This window comes from Ixodes scapularis, unplaced genomic scaffold (assembly GCF_016920785.2).
Source record: "Ixodes scapularis isolate PalLabHiFi unplaced genomic scaffold, ASM1692078v2 PGA_scaffold11__112_contigs__length_91849675, whole genome shotgun sequence".
Lineage (NCBI taxonomy): Eukaryota > Metazoa > Arthropoda > Arachnida > Ixodida > Ixodidae > Ixodes > Ixodes scapularis.
The window spans coordinates 25,607,008-25,629,295 of record NW_024609837.1 but is presented as its reverse complement, the minus strand read 5'-3'; the positions used below and the strand labels follow the sequence as shown (position 1 = coordinate 25,629,295).

At 44.6% G+C, this 22,288-nt stretch overlaps 1 protein-coding gene across 1 annotated transcript; it reads right to left on the bottom strand.

Annotated features, from left to right (window-relative positions):
- Positions 1 to 1,901: 1,901 nt before the first annotated feature.
- On the bottom strand, positions 1,902 to 7,140 carry LOC115328104. The gene is made up of 5 exons (XM_042289096.1): positions 7,108 to 7,140; positions 6,647 to 6,819; positions 5,168 to 5,271; positions 4,917 to 4,988; positions 1,902 to 2,050 (listed from the first exon to the last, which is right to left on the bottom strand). Exons 1-5 carry the CDS (start codon positions 7,123 to 7,125, stop codon positions 1,902 to 1,904), a joined length of 516 nt encoding a protein of 171 aa, XP_042145030.1. The 5' UTR covers positions 7,126 to 7,140.
- Between the last annotated feature and the right edge of the window lie 15,148 nt (positions 7,141 to 22,288).

Here is a 22,288-nt window from a genome sequence, read left to right as displayed (position 1 = left end):
GTCAGTCCGTCGTTGTGAAGGACTGCGACGTCGAGAGGATCTACTTCTCCGACGACGTCTCGAGTCGTTTCTCTTTGTGCCGAGTGCTGCGACGGCAGTTGTCAGGGCGTCGATGCGGGCTTCAAGGGCTCGCATGGCGGAACACTGATGAGCGTTATCCGTGACGCTTGACAGGGCGGGCGCAGCATACTCCGCGACGCGGTCAGCCATCTCGGCAAGGCGATCGAGTGGAAGATCGGTGGCTGGTGCAAGCGTCATGCGAATGCCTTGTGGCAAGCGCTGGAGAAACAACTCCTGTAGAATCGGATTGTTCGTGTCCGAGGCTTGCTCACCTAACAGCTGCCGCATGCGATGAAGTAGCTGAGAAGGTCGACGGTCGCCCAGCTCCTCTGTGTTCAGGAGCTGCTGTAGCCTTGAAGCCTCTGACTCCGTCTTCCTAGCGAGGATCGTCCGCTTGATGTAGTCGTAGGCGTCGTCGGGAGGGGGAGACGCCAGTACATCGTCAAGCTCATCAGCCACCTCTGGGGGAAGAGCAGAAACCACATTGTAGTAGCGGGCGCTCTGGCTTGTGATGTGCCGCAGGTGGAATTGTGCTTCCACTTGGGAAAACCAGGCCCGAGGGTTTTTCGCCCAGAAGGCTGGAAGGCGGAGGTGGACGGTGGAGAGAGCTCCGTCGCCGTTGGAAGAGGTGCCAGCAGCACTCTGGTTCATGTTGGTCGGACGTCCGGGTCACCAATTTGTCGGCGGTGTTCTATAAACGCCGGAGAAAAAATGCAGGCGTCCGAACCAGAGCTTTGGCTAGAGTCAACTTCTTTCTCTTTTATTTTCCTGGCTCCCAAGCCACGAGCGCTGGCAGAGGCTGGCGCTCGTGAGAACCAGCATTGCGAGCCTAGCGCATCTGTCTGTGTCACTATAATATCATTCTTAACTGTGTTAGACTTCCCCTTCTAAGCGGCGTAAGTGAGGCGCCCTGACTTACTTCAAGGGCGTTTAGTTCCGAAAAGTCGCTCCGCAACTTAAAGCTTTGATCACGTCCTTAACTAAACAAGGAGCGACGCCTAGTCTTTAGCTAAACAAGGAGCGACGCCTGATGATAGTTTGCTTTTTTAGTGAACACACCAATGAAAGCCCATTTTTGTTAAAATTTAAACAAATTTAAGCCTCCCGCGTCGTTCGCGTTTTTCGTTCCTTCTGATAGCAATTTGGTTAGTGCTTCTTGAGCACTACGTTCTGATGCATGAAAGAGTGCGTCTTTCGGGATTCTAATGCTTTGCCTAGACCACTATAGTTAAAATGGTAATGAGACGCAGTGTGGACAGTGATACTGAAAATTGCAGTCAGTTATGACATCGGTCACCACTAGCTTCGAGCATTTCGAGACTCGTACTACGTTGGTAGCTCTTACAGAAGCTGCCTACCTTGAGGCCTTCCAGCCAGAAGGCAGATATTCAATAAACTTATTAACCAGCCAACCATCAGAGGCTCAGAAAAAAAAGCGTCTGAAGTAGGTGGAGTCCGCTCTAATGTTAATAAAGAACATTATACTAAGAATCAGAACACAGAGACTCCATGACAGTTTCACTCGACCCTCGCGAGTCATACTATGCGCACTGTTTAAGCCTGAATTAGTTGAGTTAACCTAGTTTCGTCAATGTCTCTTTCTACATCTTTCGCCAGTCGCAAATAATTTTTTTTTTGTAAGTTAAAATGGCACGCCTGAAGAGGCATGTCAGATGTACAGTGCGATGCTATAGGTACAGAGTATGGGCTCGTTTTTGTTTCAAAAACGTTGTAATGCGGTATAATTCCAGTTTGTTTATTTTTCACTTTTATTTATTACAGTTACGAGAAATCGCAACTGGATTGAACGTTGACATTTAATTGCCGTATTATTTTTGACGTTAGGAACTAATTTTGTTTTTTTTGGTGAAGCAATCATCGGGATAATACATGGTGATGTTATTTGGACAGACGTACTCATGCAAAAGTTCACATACTGTCGGTTTATGATTTTTTTCTGGCATTTCGTAGAGCCAGACTTCGCATTTATCTGCAATGAAAAATGAATCATTTTAATTACAATTGAGAGTAGCACTTACATCACTACTATGATAGAAAAATAAAAAAAAAAACTTCCGTGTTTTACAGTTACCAGGGGCGCTATGTTAGGATTTAGCTCCTTACACCTTGAGTATATGTCACTCGAAAAAAGAACGTGCTTCTACTTTCCCGCACAACGCTCGGAGAGCCGCAACTTAAGGAGGCAGCTATGCGAATGACGATGCCGAAACATATGTTTAGACCAAAAAACGCAGTCTGAGTTGTGACATTTAGCAATGCAAAACGTCATGCTTGCATTGCTTAATGTCACAATTGAGACTGCATTCTTTATTCTAAACGTATGTTTCGGCATCGTCATTTGCTGAGCTGCCTCCGTAAGTTGGGGTGATTGGCTCTCCGAGTGTTGCGCGTGAAAGTAGAAGCACGGGCTTTTTTTAGAGTGATATATACAGCAAGATTACCATAAGTAAAGCCCCTTAATATTACAATATGCACCAACACACCATGTATCAAAATTACTGTCCTTACTGGAATGGAAAGTTGGGCGAGTTGGTATGAATCCATCTTAAAAAACAGCGCGAATAACACACGGACAAAAGGAGAGAACACACAAGACGAGGCGCTGTCCTATTACTTCTGTATGCTGTCTGATACCTTAAAACAGGATTTTAATATATGAAATTTAAAACACATTATGTTTTTGCAGTTGATGATGAATGGTGCTCTCATAAAGTATTATGAACTTGTTGCTACTGAACTGTCCAAAAATTAAAACACGACATAGCAAGCACCTTAATGTTTGAGTGTTCCAAGAAAACCAAAAAGCTCAAGATGTATTTGCTTTTTAAAACAGAGTGTGGTTAAAATCGTCACGATTGAGCGTCATGGACGAGCGTCACGAACGATCGACATAAACGAGCTTCAAGCTGGGGGCATTATACGACGCTAAGGTTATATACAGGCTGTTTGATTTTATTTCGGACAGATTTATTAGCAAAAAAAAAAAATATCCGTGAAAGAAACTCGCGCTGTGCAAGTGAGTTCTAGTGCCAGGAGGGCATTTGACAAGCGCTACGCCGACGAGCGCGTGCGTGGCCGGGCAAATACCGTGCTGGGGTTTCGTGCGGAGGCCCCGGGTTCGATTCCGCGTCTTTTCTTTATTCTTTCAATTTGGCGTTCTCGTAAGTTTGAGAACCTTGCGTTATCTTCCCGTACTCGCAGCACAACCCATCCCTAACGTGAACCCGTATATTCAAGAACTGTACCACGATTCTTCTTCGGGTCTTTTCACAATGAAGAGTAGTTCCGGGGCCGTCGATCTTACCAAAGTTTCTAGAGATTTCGATAAACCGTCCTTAAACGTGCAAATAATGATGTCATCAACATACCTTCTGACAAACCTTACAATGTACAAAACATCATGGTTAAAAAGCGCAACACGAAAACTGAAAGAGCGGAAGACGCAGACACAGCGCTGTGTCTGTGTCTTATTCCTGTGGCGATATTTAACCACTGTGAAGAAAACCGCGTTTATGCACGCCTGGTTTAAAATACAATTATTCGTCCAGGGAAGCACACAAGATTAAATTTATCGTGGAAGATGCTCGCAGAGCCGTTGACAAGGAGCTCTAAATATATTCTTGAATAAGAAATTTGACCGGACGATTCCTTTAAGCTAGAAAAAAAAAAAAAAGGGGGGGGGGGGCTTAATTTTTATACAAACGACAGTCTGCCTACGGATTCGAACGCCAGTCACAGCGAGATCTGCGTGCTTTGAATGCCGTGCGGTAGTGAGTTCACGATGAGACCTTGGCACGTTACAGTTGAACCACGGATATTGAGGTGACAATTGCGTTTCCAGACTGTCTTTTGTATGATGCATTGGCAGTGTGACACCGGCTGCGCGTTGCACCTTGCCAGTACCCGTCCTCTGTGCGTTTTTATAATGTGAACTATTCTACAGGGTCCGATCGAGAAAAGTAAACCCTACTTTTCGGCCGGCATAAAAAAACTACGCATCGCAGAACGCTCAAACTCCGCCAGGATGTAACCCTAGCGGTTAAGCAAGATGCCAAAGTTTCAGAATATGAGCATAATTGGATCAAAAGATATAAGAAAAAACGAGAAATCTCTACGGGGAGGCTCCGACCACGGAGAGACGCAGACGGAGGCCGTCTGCTTTGCGTCGCATCGCATAGGTGGCGCCACCACCTATACGGGTTATCACGGGCATCTGCCGGGCTTGGCTGCAATGTCGGAATTGTTCTCTACCATTTCTGAAGTTTCATTTACGCACTGCTTTTCACTGCAATTGAAATAAAGATTACACGCTCTAATTTGTGATACTTCGGTGCATTTGCTCAGGCGTAACATTTCTTCATGCTAATTATTTTAGCACATGTCGTCTGCTTTGCTCTTCGCAAACCAGAACACCGGTGGTGGCGCCACCTATGCGATGCGACGCAAAGCAGACGGCCTCCGTCTGCGTCTCTTCGTGGTCGGAGCCTCTCTGTAGAGATTTCTCGTTTTTTTCTTATATCTTTTGATCCAGGTAAGCTCATGTTCTGAAACTTTGGCACCTTGCTTGGACCGCTAGGATTACATTCTGGCGGAGTTTGAGCGTTCTGCGATGCGTAGTTTTTTTTATGCGGGCCGAAAAGTAGGGTTTACTTTTCTCAATCGGACCCTGTAGATTTAAACCTCCGAGAATGGTTCTTGTTGAAATATCCAAACGATAGGAAATCAAATTTATATGTCACTGCGTATCTTGAATGTAAGAGGAGCTTGACTGTAAGAGAGGTATTTATTCTACTAGTATGATTACTAAACGTCGTTCATGAACTAGATCGACTTACCAGTATCTTTATATTGCAGCAATGCACATTTCTCGTAATCTGAATATACCAAAGACATGTTGGCCAATATAACTGTAAATAAAACAAATATGAAATAATGAAGAATATTTTCATCAAATGTTATTTTTAAATCTGCTAGACTTTTTTTTTATAATTAGCGAATTTTACATGTATTATTCTTACACCAAAGCTATAGGTCGGTATTTCACAAATGTTAGTATTTGAGCATTGGATGAAATGGATGCACTCACGAGTTAAAACACCATAGTCTCTCACTTCCATCCATGTGGGGACTTCTGCTGAAGTGTCATTCATTGGCTTCAGGTTTACCCATCTGGCATAGTTCTCGATAAGCCTACGTCATAAACCAGAAATACGATAATAATTATTTTTAAAAAAATTCAGAAGCGTATTGCGATCGCTATCAGGAATCACGATACAAATGTGAACAAATCAGAGCCATTAAAATTGAAACTTTTTTTCCTTTTCAACTGCAGTCACAACGTGGAAAGTTGTGCCAGTTGGTTCATATTCAAATATAGAAAAGTGCCAAAAACGACAGGGACAAAGGAGAGTGGAAACGCCTTGTGTTCTTTCCACTCTTCTTTGTCCCTGTCGTTTTTGGCACTTTTATATATGCCAACTGAAGTACTTCATTCCACGCAAAAGTCGCCATGCGTTCCTGCTTTATGCCACGGATAAAAGTCTTGAAAACATCGGTGCTCGGTAAGTATCTGTAGTGTCGTCGCAAGTGGTTTACAATTGTTGTCATATCAAGAAACAAAAGAAATATTTTGGCCATTATCCATGCGCTGAGCAAACTAGTTCTTACGACATCATGATTGTTGGAGGAAGAAATGGTGAGTTTTGGGATTGAAACATGTCCATCTTGATTAAAGAGCATAAGGCAAAACCTAAAATGCACACACACATATATTTTAATTCAGCACGTTAAGGGGGAAACTTCTAATGTTCCGCAAAAAGCCGGGCGTGTTTTTTTTTTTTGTTTTTTTTTTTATTGCCGTTTTTGTGGTTAATACCAGTATAGATGCTAATATATCTGGGTTTCATCACAATCCTTAAATGTTTTTTCCTTGTGTTATATTCGTGACTTTATAATGCTTTATGTTGGTAGTCTTAGAATGGCCAAGGAATCCGAGCAACACCTTTTATTTGTAAAGTTGATACTTTCTGCAACACCTGTTTTTCGATGTAACAATAGTGCGGATACCCGTTTTGGACGAGAATCTAAGAAACAAAAGTGAAATACTTTAACGAGCAACCAAAATAAGCGAAAAACAGTCATAACTTTATTCAACTTCTTTCCGCGGTAAACAAAAAGAATTATAAGAAACAAATGCATAAACAATTTAAAAGTGTATCGACACTGTGGGAGTAAGATTGCTGTATAAAAGCAAACAAAGTAGTACCGCACTTGTTTGTTTTCTTTTTCTTGATAATCGGTTGTCATTCTTCCATACGTCCGTGTTTCTAGTAGAGATTTCAACAAAATCCCTTATTCTGCAAGGCGCATCGTCGACCAGATAGGGACATGACTGCTTGAAATAGTGTTCCACCGGTTTCTTTAATTCACGAGAACGATATCGAATTTTTTATGTAAAAAAGGTTGTACTCTAAGTTTATTTCATACAACCCTGAGGAGTCTCTGATTTCCAACCTGTATGAAATATCAGACGACGAGAAACAAGAAGGTAAAGTTTCAAACTTACGATTCTTCAGTGATATTTTTAGATTCCCTCTGAGCATTTCTGGTGTCGTTTTTGCCTCCTTGCCAAAGCATAGCCCCGCAGCGAAATGGATAGGTTGTGTTGAGCATGTAGTCGTCATCAGAGTTCCCTTCATAGACGTAGTGCCGAGTACCCATTTTAGGCATCAAAATTAGCTGCATCGTGTGCGAACGAGGAGGAATGTATCAAAGTGAATTAATAAACGAAAAACGTAATGCAATTAACGATTTCAAGGTTGTTACTAGAAATATTTTTTTTCTGAAGTTGAATCCCAATACACGGAATCCAATAAATGTCTATTAAAAATGTAGCTTGAGTTTTGTGCTCGCAAATATATTTGTAGAATACAAATGCAGGCAATTTGTAATTTCCAAATTTATTAATATATTTGAATTATGAATAATATTTACATATTTAGAAACAGGAAAGTGTTGCGTTCTTACTTTTGAAATGTTTTGCATGTCAGAATATTTTGATTGTTTCCAAGCAGGCTCTGGTTTGGAGGTTTTTTGCTCCTCGGAGCATAAAGCGCATCCGGATAGCAAGAAAACTAATAATATCGTTTTCATCTTCTTTAATCAACGTAAGTGGTGACCTGAAAATAAAAAAAGTGGTAATTTCAAACTTGGAGCACTCATTTCTTATTAGGTTGCATATCGGCAACACTGGAGTCAAGCTAAAATCTAGCGTGATAATGCCGCGCGCGCAGCTGGCCAAGTAGGCAGCGCTCGCGTGGCCTAACGGTTATCGTACCTGGCTCCCACGCGAAAAGCCAGGGTTCGATTCCTGGGAGCGGCGCATCTTTTTGTTTATTCCTGCAGACTAGTATTCTGGTAAATTCGAGAATCCTGTTGGGCTTCTTCGAGGTCCGAATGTTCTACACGTCGAACTTTCTACGCCGATTATTCTAGAAGACCACACATGTACAGTGCTAATCACACTTGTCTACAACGCGCGAGCGTACGGCTTTCTCCGGGCAGCGCTAGACTGGTGGCATTCGCGAAAACTAAACTAGTCACGTGGCGCAACATGAAACGGCCCACTCGAGGGGTGTCCTGCCCACTCTATCAGCTTGATAAGCGATAAAAGTAAAGTGCGTTGTGATATAGTTTTGTTTTTTGATGACGACATCGTTGATACGCCTTCATGCATTGGGTTTTTTTATTGTTCGAGCAATGATGTTTGTAAAAAGCATGCGAGCAGCCTTCCGCGTTCGCCGCCAGCTGATAGAGTGGGCAGGACATCCCTCGAGCGGGCCGTTCCATGTTGCGCCACGTGACTAGCTTAGTTTCCGCGATTGCCACCAGTCTAGCGCTCCCCGGAGAAAGCCGCACGCTCGCGCGTTATAGACAGCACTGTACATAAGGGGCTTCGCGTGGCGAGCCAGAGTGAGTTTCGCCTCAGCGTTCGATCGTGCTGCCTCGCCGCCTTCGACGCCCGCGACGCTCTGTTGTTATCTTTCTTTCTCCTTTCATTTTTGGGCACAAATTCACCCCATTAAACGTTCAGTTTACTCAGTCCTTCGCCGCCTCGTCACTTGTCATCCGTGACAATATAAAACATCAATGTTTTTCAACAAATATATATATATATATATATATACAGGATGTTTCAGAAAACGCAGGCCAAATCGCTATTGCGAAAACAACTCATCGCAACGAAAAAAGGCTTGCGGCGTTGTGGTCCTCGGCCAGGGGCCCATTTAAGAAAATTATTAATGTCCGGGATAATTAGCTTGTTAATTATTTTTGCCTAATTAACTTTTTTTAATATTGTGTTTAAGGGCATGGTTTAGATTAGAAAATTGATCAGCATCATCGAAAACCACTTAACCAACAAATTGCAGAATGATAGAAGGCACGCGAAGCATTTTATGGCTTTCTAAAAAACCGCAAAAATTCTACGGGTTTTTAAGTTTCGGTTTGTTATCGGAGCGCATCTCCGCCCCGACGGCACCGCGCCCCGCGGAGAAATAGTGCAACCAACCTCTGCTGCGCTGTCATCGCGCGACGCAGTAGAGTCTGGTTGCACTATCTCTACACGGGGCGCGGTGCTGTTGGGGCCGAGATGCGCTCCGATAGCAAACCGAAACTTAAAAACCCGTCGAATATGTGCAGTTTTTCAGAAAGCCGTAAAATGCTTCGCGTGCCTTCTATCATTCTGAAATTTGTTGGTTTAGTGGTTTTCGATGATGCTGAGCAATTTTCTAATTTAAACTATGCCCTTAAACACAATATTAAAAAAGTTAAGTAGGCAAAAATAATTAACAAGCTAATTATCCCGGACATTAATAATTTTTTTAAATGGGCCCCTGGCCCAGGACCAAAACGACACAAGCCTTTTTTTGTTGGGATGAGTAGTTTTCGCAGGAGCGATTTGGCCTGCGTTTTCTGGGACACCCTATATATATATATATATATATACGAAGACCTGGCCTCAGGTCGAAACGTCGAATAAAATCCTCCTGGTTTGTTTTCTACCGTCACCCTGCATCTCTCTGTCTCTCTCTCTCTCTCTCTCTCTCTCTCTCTATATATATATATATATATATATATATATATATATATATATATATATATATATATATATATATATATATACGAAATAAATTATGACGCTAAAAAAATAATAACTATACGATACAAATAATAAAGCGCAAATGGAACGAGTACAAGCAAGTAAAACAAAACAGGAGCTTAAGTTGTTGAGAGTTGGAAGTTATACGTAACATTTCCTGTCTTAATGACTTGTTCCAGTACCATTAGCGCTATTTTGTTTGCATCAAAAATGAACAAACGAGCACAACAACGTCCTTTGTAAGAAAACCTCTGCATGTACATTATTATTGTGACAGCAAGGAAACGAGGTTTCGCGTTTTCGGGCGAGAAAGCTCCTCAGCTACAAAATCAATCTTCATTAGTTGAAAAAAAAAATTGACTTTTTTATATTTGATTAAACTTAATCATGTTGAATTAACCTGAGACTGCGGTAGGTTAATTCAACATGGTTAATATTCACCAGCTCGCCTGCACCATTACGATATTTTTTTTATGACCAAACTTCTTTAAGGGGGCATTTAGATTTAAAAGCAAAATATACGTTATAGCCCAATTTCTGCGATACAAAAAGAAAATCACAATTAATGAATTAAAACCTAACAGTTTTGTAAAAAAGAATCTAAACTGTTACTTTGTGGGATGTGTAAAAAAACTGCAATTCTCTAAAAAAAAATATTTATAACAGCTACAAATAAGTTATTCTGAAAATATTCCGCAATAACCCTTGTTAAGTGAAACCAATATCCGTGTAAGTAAAGGCAAGAGTTTGTAAACAACGGTCAAATTCGCCAAACTCAAGTCCAAATTTTAACGTATTCTACCTCGTGTCACTTCAAATGTATCTTCGAAAAAAAAACAAAAAAAAAACAGTTAGGTTTTAATTTCTTAAAGCACAATTTTGTTTGTCTTGGAAATTTTTTTCTAACATTTATAAAGACACCAGCCTCCCCCGTGCAAGCTCGGTCAAATTCAAACCCACTGTTTCACGTTCATTCATTCGGTAGTTCATTCATTTACATCCAGTGTTCACCAGTGGTTCGTTTGCAAATGCCATAGTCACCAGAAAAGAAAAAAATAAGATTGGCGGTGAATTACAAATTACGCGTTTAAATACAATTAAAATATTCATTACTTGAGGTACCGACTAGCAACAACGTACCCCTAAGACGACTTGCTTGCGGATCCGGGATATATAAGGAAATCTTTTCCTCGGTCGGCTGCGGCACTTGAAGTCGTTTCAAGGAAGGCGTAGGCTTTTAAAACTCTTGCATCCGCCGGGGATATGTGTATTCACGAATCACAACAAACCTTTCCACAAGCACAGATGGAACCTCGGCAAACACAAATAACAATAAATTCAGGAGTTCACTCCCATGTGCGGTTCCTGCTTCTGTCGTAATTCGCTGGTCAATGACTCACCAGTTCTGTTGTGAGCCCAATATGTAAGTTTTGTTCACCCTGAAGGTACGTGTCCAAACATGGGAAATCTAAAATTAAAAAAAAAAAATTCTTTAACAACGTAAAAAAACAAAACGGCCGACTATTTGTTTTGCCATCTTGTAGCGAAAAACAAAAGACGAGCAAAACAGTGATATGAAGAAAAAAAAACAGCTGAAAAAAAGAAACTGCACTGCCTAAACGTGTCCGGAGCAAATTGTAAAGTACTGCTGTATGTTCAAGATTTCCGCAACGGTAGCTTTTCAACCGAGTAAGATTTTCTATCTATCAGAACGTTTTAGACAACAAAAAACATAAGAAATCAAACACTTGAAATAAATTAATATTTCTTCCGGGGCATGTTAAAAGTGGCCCCTTATTCTGTCCATGAGAAAAGACAAAAATAAATTACAAACTTTCCTATTTCCAATGTTGTAAAAGGTGAAAATCTCGCATCAATGCGCGGTCATTTTTGCGTCATGCCAAAATCGGCCACTGCATGACCAACGAAATCAAATGCAACAAATTTTTCGCAACATAAATGCAACACTTCGTTGATCCAACGAAGTTCACCAGCCAAGAAAGTTGACTTCCGTCCCTGGTAGCGCGGGGATTCCGGTGCTTGGGCTTCGTGTCCAGGTGACGTAGTCTCCACCCTCTCGTGTCCCGATGCTTCTTCGTCTTGTTTTGTTCTTCTCTTGTTGTTGTGTTTCATTTTAATTACCATGCTCTGGGTGGCTGGCTAGCAGACGCTCACACACATACGGGCCACCGCCTATCTGCCTAGCCTTGCGAACCACTCAGAGTACCTCGAGTTTCGCTAATTAAGATTATTACTATTATTCTGTTTATCCTAGTGTACATATCGAGGCACGGTACTATGCAGTTTTAAGTGGACCTCGCACCCCGAGGTAACACTTGTGAGCGACCCTACTCGGCATCTCTTCATTTGAAATTGTTAACTTCCTTGTTTTCGCAGCCGTCGAATACCGAGTTAATCAGTAATTTTTAGATCTCAGTATTCGCTACGAAGCGCGAAATCGAACGACTTAGGTTCGTCATTCTGTAACAGCTAAGAGGAATTCCGAAACAGAAGGCGCCTAAACAAAAAGAGTTACGTGCCATCAAAAAGTGACATTACAAGATAAGACATTGTTTCGTCGCTTGCTCACAAGTGCCGCTACACGTAAAATAACAATGGCATCCCAGTTGGGAGGGGCAGGTAGAAAACCAAAACCACAAAGGAACGCGCCCGAGAATAATGGGGCATTGCACTCAAGGGGTTAAAGACATAGCGATTGTTCTACAGCAGTTACAAAATACAAATAAAATAGAACATTCCAATATGGAATTTTGTTCAACCGCACTTTCGTTTGATACCATAATATACAGTTTTAATAATAATAATATTAATACCAATAATGATGTTTGTTAGTAAAACGTGAGGTACTCTGGATGGCTCGCAATGCTAGGCAGATAGGCGGGGGCCAGTACCCGTGAGCGTTTGCTAGCCAGCCACCCAGAGCAAGGTAATTAAATTGAAACACGTACTCGTCTACAGCACCAATCGCAACTTTGAAATGTCTGACCAACTACACGCTGTAAAAATATCCACACAACCTCAATTTTTATAATAAAATGAAACTCAACAACAACAGAAGAACAAAACAAGACGAAGAAGCATCGGGACACAAGAGGGTGAGGACTATGTCACCTGGACAAGAAGCCCAAGCAACGGGATCCCCGCTCCACCAGGGATGGGAAAGCACGGCGTAGAGGCCGGGCACGAGCAACGCGCCCGACCGAGACCTTACGTGCTTGCGAGTCTCAGCCGAACGACGACGCGGCACCCGCGCACCCAATCCGCGTTCGCCGCTCCCCTAGGCGACGCAGACACCAGCGCGATGATCCCGAATTCAGGTGTCGTAGCAGGGGGACACCGTGACCCCACTGCTGGTGGAGGTGTGAGAAATCACGGCAAAAGGCGGCTGAGTCAGTACGGCTTTGCGGCAGGGGAGTTTTCGAGGCCGTCAATGAGCACCGAGTGACGGTGGCGGGCAGTTGGGGCGTGCTGAGCACCGGCTGTTCAAATCACTTGTTCAGCCTCCCTGGTGCGCTCAGGTATGTTCTGTCCATTGAACCATCGATCCCTGCAAAGGAGACAAACACGCTTCCTTTGCAATTTCAATTTTTTTCTTGGTTCTTTTTTTTTTTTTTAGATTAGGGAATTCTGAAGGAAACAAGGGCTCACTATTGCGCATGCGCCGAACCCAAACTCCGTTTTGGGTTTTAAGGTGCCGCTCACCCCCAACACGAAATTCGAGAAGTAGCGTGGGGCTCCTATAGACATTCATATTAAAAATAGCGCAAAAAAGACGGGACAAAAACACGAAGAAGCACACAGGACAAGCGCTAACTGGCAAGTTTATTGAATGCTTTCAACTTTGCTATAGGCAGCAGGCAACGGCCAGGCGGCGTCAGCAGGGTGAGAGCGCACGGTTATACCCTGTCTCGTTGTAACTTTGCAAACGGCGAACGATAAGCCCCCCATTGCGTGCCGAAGGCTTCGAAATGGGCGTCGTATATGAGTGCAACGCACGCATGTTGGAGCATGACGGAGCGAAAAGCCTGATACTTCTCCAGAGTTGAGGCGCGCTCCAGTGATGCGCAGTCACGTTCCAATTGGCCCGCCAGGGCCGTAGCTTCCGCTCTACTGGCACGTAACGCGATCACGGCTTCCTGGCCTACCCAGCATTTCTTGCTTCAGACACTAGGCCTAAGCGGCGCCACCAGAGTAAAAGCTCACGTTTGAACAATGCAGCCGCCACTCCCAGGGGTACCCAATATTTCTTGCTTCAGTCGCTACATGGCGCCAAACCAAACAGCATTGCAGGTTGCCTATAGCCGAGCACGCCCGTACTCTCGTCTCAAGAATAACACGGCGTACCGCCAAATCAGTAGATACAGCCCTCTTCAAAAAGTTAGCAAAAACAGCTACATCGCCCCGCCGCACAATCCGAACGAGGAAAGGAAACAGCGCCGTGTTATTATTTACAAGCTAGATAGTGCTAATGAAGCCGTACTCTTTCGGTTGCATATATACACCGATGCGACGCTGATGCAAACGTTTTTGTCGCAGGCATGTATATTTGCCGCCTCCAGCAACTCTCTTTCTAACCTTCCTTTGTTACGTCCCTTCACCTGCGCACCGTCCAGCGTAGGGGAAACAACCGCAAGTTTTACAACCCCCCGGCAAGTGAGAACCGTAATTGTTGCCAAGAGAAGCCGCGTGTTTTTGAAGTCTAACATTTAAGCAACGTCCCTCCTGGCATATGTAAACACGACTTTAAAGGAATCCTGTAAATCACCCCAGTGGCACAAGGCACAAACTTTGTGACGTGTTTCTTGCTGCAATCAGGTTCCCTCACTTTCGGCCCGCTCACCATCCCTACCGAAAAATCCGGTATAACTTTCCCTATCCGGAATATGGAACCGGAAATTTGTTACTGGAAACCCGAAATCCAGATTGCAGACAAAGGAATAATTTCTGAAAACATAAATTCCAGATAAAGTCCAGATAGAATTCAGATAGATTTCCGGTTACATAATCCGGATAGCGAAAAGTTATACCGGATTTTTCGGTAGGGATAGCGCACATTTTTGACAATTTGCACGGGGCGGTGAAAACAACGTCCACGTCGAACTTAGATGCTATCCTTTTCAGAATGTGCGACACGTTATCAATGTAGGGTAACACCACAAACTTCTTTGGTTTCCTCTTGGGTGCAACGGTTGAGCTTTACAACATTTTAGAAGGGATTCCTTAACTCCCTGTATTAGAACCCAGGGAAAAACGGAGTGTTCCAAGCGACGTGTTTGGAGGTCAAAACTATCACAAATTACATGCGGACAGGACTTCAGCAGTGCCGACCGCAGGCACAGCAAGGCGATGCCCCTCTTTATCAGCAGTGTCTCCGCAGTGTACTCTTGTTTCTCTTTAGGTTTCATCCTCAACTCAAAAGCGAAATGAGAAACCACGTGGTCGTGACGTGCTTGGACACCGGATGCAATGACTCCGAGCTTCCACGATGTTCTTTAAGCACACTATGGAACTTGTCATTCGTAAGGTATGATAAGTGCCGTGTTTTCATCACGCATTGGCCACGAACGCGAATCCAAATATTCGTCGACGAATTGGTTGGTGACGAGCGCATACTTCCGGGTGACGCAGTTTTCGTGTCCAATACGTGAGCAGGGGGGCTATGTTGCGCTTTTTGCACTCCCAGGAGACTAGGGAGAAGGAAGTGACGTCAACAACGCAGCAAATTCAGATTGGATGTTGATTTTGGTTTCTTCTGTCACCATCCAATCTGCGTTTGCTCTAGTCGTTGAAGTCACTTCCTTCTCCCTAGTCTCCTGGGAGTGCAAAAAGCGCAACATAGCACCCCAGGGGTAGGCTGACGTGGCTTGGGAACCGCTGACACGCTTTGGGCACAGCGGATGTATATCATAGTTAAAAGGCGGAGAGCGTTCGAAGGAAAGCAGATTAGAAATAGTCCGTTATATCAAATACTTTAGTAGTTATATATTCAGAATTTCATACGGAAGGGCAAACTCGTGACTTTCTCATTTTTACCCTGTCTTTTGACCCACTAAACGATATTCGATTAGTAACATCCCGATCTAAAATCTTATATGCCATGCAGCCCAATTTGGAATTGAAAGTTACAGAGGCGTCTTCGCGCGAAACTCCGATTTACATCGGCGATTGTGTTGCTTGTTGAGCCTTCGTTGCCGACGTCGTCCGCAAACGTTTTCTACAGCTCCTGCCTTCGGTAGCAGCTGTAGAGAACCTTCGTTTCGGCGGCAATAGCAGTCTTTGACACGTCGTTCCTTCAAAAAACGGAATTGCCTGAAGAAAAAAAAAAAAAAAAAAGGGCACTTAAAAGAGTATCCAAATTTTCAAAGCGCTAATACACATATACCTTAACTAATGTCTCATCAAGAAAAACTATGTGCACGTGCTTGCAGTTCTCATTGTCTTATCTATCTATATATATATATATATATATATATAGGGTGTTTCAGAGAACGCACGCCAAATCGCTCCTGCGAAAACTACTCATCGCAACAAAAAAAGGCTTGTGGCGTTTTGGTCCTGGGCCAGGGGCCCATTTCAGAAATTTCTTAAAGTCCGATATAATTAAGTTGTTAATTATTTTTTCGTAATTAACTTGTTTATTATTGTGTCATGGTTTAAATTAGAAAATTGCTCAGCATCATCGAAAAACACTAAATGAACAAATTGCAGAACGATAGAAGGAACGCGAAGCATTTTACGGCTTTCTGAAAAAGCGCACAACTTCGACGGGTTTTTATGTTTCGGTTTCTTATCGGAGCGCATCTCGGCCACGGCGGCACCGCGCCCCGGGGAGAGATAGTGCAAACAGCCTCCGATGCGTCGCGCGATGACAGCCCATGGTGCAGCGCATGGTGATAGTGCAGAATATCTCAGTGAGCATGAAAAGTATATAATAAGTACGGGCAACAGAAATGCAGCTGTGATGAAAAATAGAGCACTTTGGAATTACAACAGGTATGAGGGGGTGAGAGAGATTTGGAAATGGGTCATGGTGCCTGGCTTGATTTTTAGAAACGCGGTGCTATGCATGAAATCCGAAGTGCATGCAAGACTAGAAATAAAACAGCGCGCAGTAGGTAGGCTGGCTTTGGGGGCACATTGCAAAACGCCAAACCAGGGAGTACAAGGAGACATGGGATGGGCGTCATTTGAGAGCAGGGAAGCGGTGAGCAAGATAGAATTTGAGGATCGGTTGAGGCAAATGGATGGGGAGCAATGGGCACGAAAGGTTTGCAGCTATTTATACATGAGGAATATAGACACAAAGTGGAGACAGCGCACTAGGGAATTAAGAGGAACGTTTTTAGGCTATAGTGGAGATACGGAAGAGCAGGTCTCAGTCAAGAAGAAAGTTAAGGCCACAGAAAGAGATCGGTGGCTAGAGGGAATGCAGACAAAGACGGCTCTGGAAAGCTATAGATTAAGCAAAACACTTATTGCCAAAGAAAGCATTTATGACAATTCTAGGGGAAGCTCATTGTTGTTTGAGGCGAGGACAGGTGTTCTGCGAATCAGAACATACAGAGCGAAGTAGCAGGAAATGGATACAGCGTGCACTGCTTGTGGAGAGGAGGACGAGACGGCTGAGCACTTGATACTCTACTGTAAAGGGCTTCACCCTATGCCTACCGAAGACAACATAGATTTAATAAAGTCATTGGGTTTTAGAGACAGCGAAGGAAGAGTGGATTTCAAGACAGTAGATATTACGATGCAAAGATTAAGTGAATTGCGGCAGAAAGCGAGAGAAAACTAGGTATTTTCTTATTAACTGATGGCAAGGGGGTTTTATAGCCTCACTTTTGTTGCAGTGCGGAGTGAATATAGTTTTCACATTTAAATATTCTAAGCTTAAATGGTAAAATAAAATGGCTAGGTGGCGTAAGCTACCGCCTGATCCAAAGGACCCAGCCGGATTCATCCATCCATCCATCCCTCCATTGTAAGTAGCTAGGCTAGGTGGCGCTAGGTACCGCCCAATTCATGTGCTAAAAAAAATGTATTCGCTCATTCCACCATTACGCTTTAGGGCCTTCTGGCACCTTTAATATACAGACATTTAGATACATCGCACATACTTGAAGCATTAGCTGAACTCATACATTAATTGATTTCAACTGATGCGTATAGTATGTGCTAGCCCAAGTCAGACCTGTAGATCAGCTGAACATATACATTGAGCGCATGCACATACACGGCCCCCAGATACAATCCTCAATACAACAGCACACTAACTTGATCCCTACTTCTGAGCTCTGCGTTTCCGCTTCTTATACTCGTCGGTTTTGAAGGTACGGATTTTCTCAGTGGCCACCTAAGCAATAAATAATATTCCCAGCATTTCTCTTTTTTTCGGTAATGTAATACCTTTGAAAGTATTTTGAATGGCTCAGGGGATGAATTTTGTAAACTCTCATGCCGTAATTATTTGAAAGCCAATAAAACAAGCCGCTCCAATGTTGTTCCGACTCATGTGTTTGCTTCCCCGCAAGGCACGTCGCAGCCTGTATTTCTATTGTAGTGTTTGTTTTTTCACGGCCGGTCCGCGCGCGTCGAGACCGGCCGTGGTTTCTTCTATTTGTGCTGTTCGCGTACGGCTGCAATTGCCGTCTTGAATTAATCTCTGTAGAGCGGATATTCACTCAGGTGGAAGTGATGCTTCACGGGCAGAGAAATCGCTTCCGATCAACTTGAATGTGGTCAAAACCGCGACTTGCGGCAGGTAGCTACGCCGTGGTGAACTCGACAACTTCTAGCGCTCATCACAGTGAGCCACTTGGAGGGCAGTTTATTTAGGAACCGTAGCATATTTAAACTGCAAAAAAAAATATCGTTTTCTTTTTTTCGATTGTAGCTTTTATCCGTTTTTAATGCTAAAATTTCAAACTGTAAATATACGTACTTTCCTTCATGTTTTCATACTGTTCAGCCCTTTCCCCAGAGCGCAATCGCTCTCGGGTTGGAGACAACAGGACATCACAGACGTCAGTCACATTGGCCACTGTACGATAGGACCTACGGTTCAGACCAGCGTTCCAACATAACTATCCGCCGGTCGATCGATTACACCGTAATCCCTCAAGCGGTCTTAAAACTTTTTAGTGTAAAGAGGAATGCCAAGCTGCGACATCCCGCCTTCTCTAATAACGGCCTGACCAGCGGCATCAATGACCGACAGTTTACGTCACCGCATTTTGTTGTTACACCACTGATACGCGAAGACACGGAAGCATCGGCGATTAATTCCGGTCTTCCATTTACAACGCACAACACTGCCACCGCGATGTTGCTGCTATGGTGCTGACACGCAGAAATACAGAACCACGTTGATTGCTGGTTGGCACTCGGCATCGGAAAACAGAACCAACCTCAGCACAGGAGGCACCCAGGCACCCCGCAGCAAAACCTGCCTGTCTTGGACGGTTTCCATAACGTTGTAAACGTCAACACGTCGTTCCACATTCCGGAGGCGGCCATCCCAGCCCAGTGTACGGAGCGATGTTGGCACAGCTCCAAAACTTCGCTGTTTCTAAAGGCTTCGTTTGCTCGTATGAGAGAATTAATGGTAAAAACATCAATGCAACCGAAACGTTCCGCACGTTTGGATTGCGAGACGGAATTACAGGCGGCCTTCGCTGCCGCTGAAGCTCAATCAATTCAACAAAATGTATTAGACAACGCGCGTACGACGTGCTCGAAAAATGAATTCGAAAGAAGATGATGCGGGAGCCTGGAGGGCGGAACCTTTCTCCTGTCTACCTGGAGAAGGAGGAAAACGTCCCGTTCCTCCCTCCCTGTTGTGTTCACTTGGGGGCGCGTCAGTAGAAGGGAGGAAAACGCACCTTTACTACATTTTTCCTGTTTTTCTTTTTTCTTCTTGGAGTGGGGAGACTCACCCCACGCCCCCCGCAGCGAGTTGTCGCCTCTGTCGCCGTCTCAGCACCCGAGCATTCCGGTGTCGACTGGGACCCGTCCATATTCCCGCGGACTCCGCCACTTCGTCGAACACCGGAGTTTCTGACAGCCGTTCTTGAAGCGTTCCATTGAACGCGGCCGCTACCCCCGACAGCCAAACCTCGGACGCACCGTTGACCGCTGCCACCACCCTCGGATCTCGCGGCACTGACATCGACGACTGAGCGACGATTCCGACCGCCTTTTCATCGCGGGGGAAAGCGACGCGACTCCAGGCCATGGCCGATTCACACGACGGACTGATCCGCGGACAGATTGATCACGCGACGACATGTCCGCGGTTCGTCCATCTCCCAAGCGCATCCACACGAGGCAGACGACGAGCAGACGCCAGCGAGGACGGACCGAACCTGTTCGCCACCCCACAGTGCCGCAAAACTCCAACATCGCAGCGTGGCACCGCTGTCCAAGAGAGAAGTCGACATTTGCTACTGCGGTAAAGAACGGTACGCCGCCGTGACGTACAGATAGAGACAAAACACCGTGGCTGTGTTCCAAATCTTACCCAAATGAATCAGAGTTACCCCGGTGGATCGTATCACGTGGCTGCACAGATTAAAAAACGCTGGACGCGGGTAGGTTTTAGAATGCCAAGGGTACAAAACCTTTACCCTGGAGTAAGATCGAGTAAATCTTGGAACACGGCCCGTGACAGGCTTCACACGAAGCGCCACTAGCTTTACTGAACCTAAGCAAGACAGTGACACAGGCATGATTTTGCTCGAGAAGGGTTCGGCGTAGAAGCGACAAAGCTCTGGGCTCGCGGCGGGGCGTTGCCTTCACGCACTCCGCGCTCGTGCACAACACTCAAGAACCAAGATACACCACAGCCACAAGAGAGGTCTTGCTCGTTGAAATCCTCAATAGACTAAGGTCACCTTAGATTGGACGTGCAAGAATTATCGCGACGTGCTTTACTCCGTTTCACCTTATGCTGTACCGCAGCGAAGGCTAGCAGCTCGCGCTCATAACTTTGGCAGCTGCCCTTGATGCACGAGAGCATGTGCCGCCGAGATGTGCTATGAGCAGGGAGCTCGCGCCCGTAGCAGACGAATTTTGAGGGCAGCCTCTTGACACGTACCCGGAGGAGTACCAGAACCTGCGTCGCGTCGACCGGACAAATTTTCTGCGGTTTCCTTCACGCGTGGAACCCAGAATCGTGCGACAAAATGAACCAGCGAACGCGCAAAACACGACTATGTGCCAGTTTTGTTTTAATCGTCCAGAAACAAAAGAACAAAAAAATAAACCAAGAAAACTATGTACCGTTGACTAAATGCTTTTCAAGTCAATCTCCCGCTAAAAATCCGCGAGTGAAAAAGGCGTTCGACTTTATCCTGAAATAGTCAGTTCAGGCACAGGCACACACTTGCGCGTTCACTCTGAAGGAAAGTTGGAAGTGGAATCCCTAGGTCAGCGATCTATAGTTCACACCATCCCTTGCGGGACCACGATGAATCACAAACAAACAAACGAACGCACGAAAACGCGCGCGCACACACACAGACGAAGAAAAAGGGAAGTATAATTACAGGCAAAGAGTTCGAGCCCCGGAAATCCACAAAGTTCTGTTATCGGTGCAAACATCGGCCCACCTGGACGCTTTACTTGAGAACATAGGAGCAATATTAGCCAGTTATAGCGATCTCGCGCTACACTTCATTTCACTGCATTCAGTCAACGGAATATACGATGCATTCAAGTTGCGAACAAGCAAAGGAAACAATAAAACGAACAGAAAACCTCGCATGCGTCTTTTGTGTTTTCTCTATATCATCTGCTATGCCCATCAAATGAATTTATCTTGGGAAATTTGCGATAATTTATGCTTGCAGAGCTCAAAACAGGGTCTGCAACATCGCTCCTTGAAAAGTCCCCGTAGACGCTAGCTTCCATTGGTGCCAATAGATCGCAATTGCGCGACCAAACTGTCCTTCTTTTCAGCAGTCATCTCGACTTTGTCAACTAGACTGGCGATTGGCCAGAGCGTTTAGCTGGTTGGGATATTCCCATAGCTCTTGGTGGCCCAATGGACAACCGTTCCATGATATAAGCTGGCCTCCTTACCATGCCCCAAAAACCAGCGAATGCGGCGAGCTTGCTGAGGATTTTTTTGACAAAGATTTGTTTAATCTGTTGCTCAAGCGAGACGCCCTGTGCGCATCGCTTCGTTAGCAGACGATCAAAGAGCTGAACGACAACCAGCGCAGGTAAAGACAACTTACAGATGAGCCTTCCGAAAACGTTCACGAGATCGTGTAGATACTGCCAGATCAATTTCCGGCACGATCGTCTGCCTTGTTGCATCATAATGAAGACACCGCAGCAACATTTTCATCGCCGAAGTCCGTTTGGCTGTCACTCAATGCAAACCATGCAAACATACGGACCTAGGGAATGGATTTCCCTGCAGACCGAACTCGGAATTGGATCACAGTTTAAAAACAGCGCTTTGTAGCGATTTGAACAAGCGACCTTCGTGTTCCTGATTACATTTATGATATCTCATATTGATTTAATTATTAAAACCAGGGCTATATATATATATCTCTGTATGTGCGCCTTAACTTGGATGATGCAATAGGGACAAAAGTAATACAATCGGGGGGGACTCGGGGAATTCCGAGACCACAGAGAGTCATTAACGCTGGCCCCCCAAAAATGGAGCGAAAACCATAACCCACCAGGGGCGCTGTTTCAATATCAAAGGCTCATGAGAAGGGCTATTACGTAACCCGAGAGTCGCACTGCGAAGTGCATCGAGAGACGTATGCAGTGGACGTATGAACGGAACATGAGAGCCCTGTGGCGACAGCTATTGGTCGAGCCACCAATCTTAACGGACTATATAAAAGAAATTGACTCGCATCACGTTTTTCAAAGGTGACATATTGAGCTTCCGGCTCAGCAACACTTCCTTTGATTTCCTCCTCCCAATACTCTAACTAACTAACTATCACGTTTTCTTTCCCAGTTTCTTCGTGCAGCTGGTGACCCGTCTCAGTGACCTCC